This window comes from Sinocyclocheilus anshuiensis, unplaced genomic scaffold, assembly GCF_001515605.1.
Source record: "Sinocyclocheilus anshuiensis isolate Anshui unplaced genomic scaffold, SAMN03320099.WGS_v1.1 scaffold130, whole genome shotgun sequence".
NCBI classification, from domain to species: Eukaryota; Metazoa; Chordata; class Actinopteri; order Cypriniformes; family Cyprinidae; genus Sinocyclocheilus; species Sinocyclocheilus anshuiensis.
This window is the reverse complement of record NW_015544207.1, coordinates 111387-117685: the sequence shown is the minus strand read 5'-3', so window position 1 is coordinate 117685 and position 6299 is coordinate 111387. Positions and strand designations below refer to the sequence as shown.

The following is a 6299-nucleotide window of genomic DNA, read 5'->3' as shown; positions in this document are numbered from 1 at the left end:
CGGAACACAATTTAAGATATTTTGGATGAAAACCGGGAGGCTTGTGACTGTCCCATTGACTGCCAAGTAAATATTCAATTAAATTCAATCTGAATTTTATGAAGCAACGAGAATACTTTTTGTACGCAGAGAAAACAAAAATAACGACTTTATTCAACAATTCGTCTCCTCCGCGTCACCGTAGCGCCATTTTGTAGAGTATCCACTGAACGTAAACTGTTCTACTTGTCTGTGTCAGCCGCACCACACGGATACGTTTTCTACGTTTATTTGCGCTTTGATTTGAACGAAAACAGCGTATCCGTGTGGTGTGGCTGACACAGAACAGCATACTCAGTTTACGTTCAGTGGATACTCTCCATAATGGCGCTACGGTGACGCGGAGGAGACGAATTGTTGAATAAGTCGTTATTTTTGTTTTCTTTGTGTACAAAAAGTATTTTTGTCGCTTCATGAAATTCAGATTGAACCACTGATGGCAGATGGACTATTCTGACGATATCTTTCATACTTTTTTGGACCTTGACAGTGTAATTTACTTGGCAGTCAATATGACAGTCACAAGCATCCTGGTTTTCATCCAAAATATCTTAAATTGTTCCGAAGATGAACGAAGCTTTTACGGGTTTGGAACGACATGGGGGTAAGTGATTAATGACAAAATTTTAATTTTGGGGTGGAGTAACCCTTTAATGCACTTTAATTGTGCAGAAGTAGTACTGAGGTCCGACTAAAGATATACTGAAGTATATTTGATTGTGCTAAAGTGGAACTATTGCAAGTATACCTCAGATACACTTTAAATATCTTGAATAATACCTGATATTATTCAAAGATCATACAATCCTCACCAATAGTGACATTAAAACACATTTTAGGCTTAATATTTAAAGATGTGCATTGTGCACAAGTAGTACTCCAAAAAAAGACAAATATTTTGTATCAGTAATTCTTGCGTGATATGTCAGCAAATCTGTTAATATATTTGAACTATACGTAGTATGAAATAAATGTATTTCTAATATATTACTTTTTTATAGGGACTAAGCACTTGAAAACAGCCAATTTTATGAAGTGTTGTTATTGCTTACTAAAGAATATTAGAATATTATAGAAATAGTTTTCATTGCCTGAAATAAATTAAAATATTAAATACTTAAAACATAAAAATGAGAAATGCTGCATTGGCAACCATCTGAAATAAGTTTTAACAATTAAGATTACTAAAACTAAACTGAAATATAAAATAATAATGACAAAACATAAAAAAAGAGAAAAAGAAAAGTTTTATCTAAAGTGAAAAATCTACTTTCATATTGACATAATGTTGACATAATTGACATTGTTGACATAATTAAAACTGTAGTTCCTAGCATGCTTTGCATGAGACTTAAGCGGGAGAAGAAAAATGCTGAAATTAAGTATAATTTATTTTGTGTTATTGAAAAAGATGAGAAAAGATTGAGACTTGATAGTGTTTAATGTTCAATTACAGTATGTTGAGATTTAGATTTCAATTTCCTTCTATTCTTCCTAAATTGCTAACTTGCTCATTAGGTGCACTAAAGATAAAGCGAACCGCATCTCCCACCTCAAAGGACTCGAGCGGCTCTCCGTTCTTCAGCCACCTGTAGGATGGTTTGGGCTTGGCGCTCGCCTTACACTCCCACAGCAGAGATTCATCAATAGCTTTCTGCACATCCTGAGGCTTCTCCACCAGATGAGGGGGTGCTGAAATCCATCAATAAACACACAACACACAGCGAGATATCAGCACCTCACAAAGCGCTGCTGATAAAAATGAATTTTCAACAGCTCCCTGAATCCCAGACAGACTTAGAGTTGGTTATTGATTAGCCCCTATTAGGAATCAGTAAACCAACCAAGCAGTTTATGAGCCAATTACTGAACAAATCCAGTTATTAATCAATCAACATGGCATTAGAAGGAAAAAAAAGAAGCATAATACTGTATGAATAATTTACAAGGACATTTAGTAAACTGCATTCACACTGAGCTGAGGAGATTACAGTACTCAGCTCTCACTAAATGTGGATCAAATTTTATGGATCTTTAGCCTGTCTTTGGTATATTGCTTTAATATTTATATTGCTTTGAGGAAAAACACACACCCCTTCCCAAACATGCACAAGAAAACGGTGCTAGAAAAAGTGCAAATGTTACAGTTTTAACCTTGATTAAATATTTATACTTAAAGCTAAGACGATTTTAAAAAATGGCTTGAAAACATATTAAAATGAGACTGATTCTTGTGGCTTCGGTGAAGGTCGGTGTGACTTGCATAGGCTTAACTTTTCTTATAAGATGAGAGAGAAAGGAGAATAAATCACACCGTAGTGCAAGCGTGGACAAAGTAGAATGCTTTATAGGTATCAGTCACACTGCTGGAGCTAATAATTTTGACTTCAGCCATTATGTTATGAACAACAGTGACCCATATTGATTATTCCACTAGCTCCAACAGCAGTGATAGATGGACAATACAGTCTATGGGAGATTATGGATTTTTACCTGCCAAATAATTGCAATTGACAAATAATTATAACATACAGGGATACTTATGAAAATCTGACATCCTGGTTATAAAACATAATGGGGTTACAAATTAAATAAACAATATTGATCAGTGATAAACTCAAATATATAAGCATTCATAAAAGCTTAATAGTGCATATTGATTGTGTGTTTGTCAGATTATGGAAAGAGTGTAGAATCAGTTGAATGTCCAATCTGTTCTTTTCTATACAATGAAAGCGGTGGTCACCATTCTTTTACATTGCAAAGAAAAGGAAAAGCTTGAACCAGGGATATTATGATTAACTAAAACTAAAACCATTATAATTTGACCAAGATGGTGGCGCGTACACATCGCAAGGCTCAGCGTCTTTCATAGTTTCTGCTTATAGTGTACATACACTTATTACATAATCCATATGTATAGTATGTTCATAGTATACCTATCTGTATATCATGCTGATAGTATTTAAAAATCTGTAAATTATGTCCATAGTACTGCCTTATCTGTATATTTATTGTACATTTGTAACATATTGTAGACACTGTATATCCTGTACTTACTGCTTATTGCACTTCTGGTTAGATGCTAACTGCATTTCGTTGCCTTGTACCTTACATGTGCAATGACAATAAAGTTGAATCTAATCTAATCTAATCTAATTATAAAAATCATTACTTATGATAAAATACAAAACACGTTAACATTTTTGTTCAGCTAGTTGCCAAGACAACTTTTCTCATTTTTGTTTATTTTAGGTTGAAGTACTAAATAACTCAAATGTATTTATTCCCGCCACGGAATAAAAAATAAAAAAGGCAATTGTGACTTTTTATTTTACAATTTCCTTTTTTCCACAATTCTGAGTTTATATCTCACAATATAAACTTTGTTTCTTGCAATTCTAACAAAAACAAAACAAAAAACAGGATTGCGAGATGAAAAATTGAGTTTACATTTCACAATTCTGTCAACAAAATTGACTTTTTTTGACTTTGTATCTCACAATTCAGTTTCTTTTAACCATGTTATAAACATAAATGTAATTGTAACATTTTGTCTCACAAATCTCGCTTTCCTCTCAAAATTGGGAGTTTTATATCTTGTATTTCTGTGTTTATTTCTCACAATTCTGAGATATCTCACAATTCAGACTTTTTTCTTGCAATTCTGTGGTTATATCTCAAAATTCCCGCAAATCAGTCAAGATGCAAACTCAGAATAGCTAGAAAAAAGCCTGAAATGTGAGATAAAAGTAGCAATTACCTTTTATATATTTTTTTCATCTCATGGCGGGATTAAACTAAAACTAAAAACTAAAACATAATACTCAATAAAAATATATGCAGTACATGTGTTTAGGAACAAAAAACAATAAAAAATGACAAAAACAACAACATTTCTAAAACTAGCTAAAATGAAAAGAGAAAATATAAAAAAAATTAAATAAACTAAATAAAATAACAACATTTTTGTTAGAATCTAAATAAAATTACACTGGCTTGAACATTCTGCTAAGTATATAATTTTGTCCATGCAAACAGCGTTCATACAGGTTTGGACGATTTTTAAATTTGGTTGAAATTTTCCTTCAAGAGAAAAGTACATTTATTTAATCTCTGAAATATTTCTGCCCTACCGTAGAAGGAGAGACGCCCCTTCACTGTGTTTTTGCCTCTGGAGTTCTCAGCTGTGCATTCATATTGTCCTGCGTCTTCCTGTTGGAAATAAGGGATCTCCAACACTCCACTGGATTTGCCAACATCCACTTTTCTGGGAAAAGGAACTCCGTCTGGTCTTCTCCAGGTGATCGAAGGTACTGGACTGAAAGCAAAATGTAAAGTTGATTGTTTAATGAGCTGTTTCCCTTTAAATAATAATAGTCTATAGTATAAACTGGAAAAGAAACCCAGTGTCTCAGTAATTGTTAGCATGTGATATTGTATAAGCAGGCTCAAGTATCAGTTGTGATATTTACTTTCCCAAAGCGAAGCACTCCAGTTTGACTGTCAACCCTTTGGCAACAGCCAAAACTTCTGAAAATTGGACCTCAATTTTGGGTTCATATTCTCCCATAATGCCTGAAACACAGAAAAAGTGTGATTATTTCCTATTAAAACCCTACGTTTAAAACCACAAAAGAGTCATTTTTATGAGCTGAATACATATGGTAAGACCATCACCATCATTGCGGAGTACAAGTGATGTAGGAGGTCCCTGCACTCTGCTTTGTGTCACAGTGTTAGTCACGACACAGGTGTAGTTTCCCACGTCTGAGGGCTCCACTTTAGCGATGTACAGGTTGCCTGTTTTCTGTGACACAAAACGCCGCATGTCTTGCTTCACGAATGAGGGATATTCATTGAAGATCCAGGAAAAGGTCAACTCTGTCGAAAAGACAAGAGGTGAAACTTGCTGTACTGCACCACACGCTTTGAAGTTTTCAAAAACTTAGTGAATTTAATACTAATCCATTTCAGAAACCCAGTGATGTGAGTAAACAGAATCACACAGCCTTGAGCATGGCTTTCATTGTACAGTCATGGCCAAAAGTTTTGGCAGTGACATAAATTTTGTGTTTTGCAAAGTTTGCTGCTTAAGCTGTTGTGGTTTTCATTCACATTGTTTCTAGATGATTGTGTAGAGTGATCAGATGCATTTTAAATAATTGCTAAAAGCTTCATTGGCCAAAAAAATTAACTTTTCACAAAAAAAATAATTTCACTGCTTTTTGATCCTGACACAAAATGACCAGCTAACATTAATTGACTAATCATATCAGCAGCACATGTGAAAGTGTGAATGAATACTAGTCAGGTAAAATCACTATCATACTAATTAGATTGTAAAAGTAGACTGATTGCTATAAAAGGAGAGAAGAAGCGCTTCCAATCATTGTGTTCTTGTTGGCAATGGTTACCTCCAAAGAAACACGTGCAGCCATCATCGCTTTGCATCAAAATGGCCCCACATGCAAGTAAATTGCTACAAAAAATATTGCACCTGAAAGAACCATTTACTGGATCATCAAGAACTTCAATGAGAGAGGTTCGACTGCAGTGAAGAAGTCTTCAGGACGTCCCAGAGTGTGCAGCAAGCGCCAGGACTGTCTCCTCCAGGAGTCAGCTACGGAATCGTGTGACCAGCAGTGCAGAGCTTGCTCAGGAATGGCAGCAGGTTGGTGTGAGAGCATCTGCTCGTACAGCGAGGCCAAGAATTTTGGACAACGGCCTGGTGTCAAGAAGGGCAGCAAAGAAGCCACTTCTCTCAAGAAAAACATCAAGGACAGACTAAATTCTGCAGGAAGTACAAGGATTAGACAGCAGAAGACTGGTGCAAAGTTATTTTCTCTGATGAAGCTCCCTTCTGACTGTTTGTGACATCTGGAAAATCGATTATTCAGAGTAGAAAAGGTGAACGCTACCATGAGTCCTGTGTTGTGCCAACAGTGAAGCATCCTGAGACCATCCATGTGTGGGGTTTCTTTTCAACCAAGGCAGTGGGCTCTCTCATAATTCTGCCCAAAAACACTGCCATGAATAAAGAATGGCATCAAAACGTCCTGCAAGTGCGACTTCTTCCAAAGTCCATGAGCAATTTGGTGATGATCTGTGCATTTTCCAGCATGATGGAGCAACATATCACAAAGCAAGTCTGATAAAGAAGTGGCTCGAAGATCATTATATTGAAATTTTGGAATCGTGGCCATGCAACTCCCCGGCTCTCAATCCCATAGAGAACCTGTGGTCAGTCCTCAAAAGGC

At 35.7% G+C, this 6299-nt stretch overlaps 1 protein-coding gene across 2 annotated transcripts in view; it reads right to left on the bottom strand.

Moving 5' to 3' along the window:
* The window catches only part of LOC107696975 (contactin-4-like), a 91943-nt gene that overhangs the window by 32526 nt on the left and 53118 nt on the right, over positions 1 to 6299 (bottom strand). For both annotated transcript variants that reach the window (XM_016497554.1, XM_016497555.1), the window contains exons 6-9: positions 4720 to 4923; positions 4515 to 4617; positions 4176 to 4360; positions 1592 to 1731 (exon numbers count right to left, since the gene is read on the bottom strand). In XM_016497554.1, the coding sequence (XP_016353040.1) occupies positions 1592 to 1731; positions 4176 to 4360; positions 4515 to 4617; positions 4720 to 4923 (632 nt within the window). The remainder of the gene's footprint in view (positions 1 to 1591; positions 1732 to 4175; positions 4361 to 4514; positions 4618 to 4719; positions 4924 to 6299) is intronic.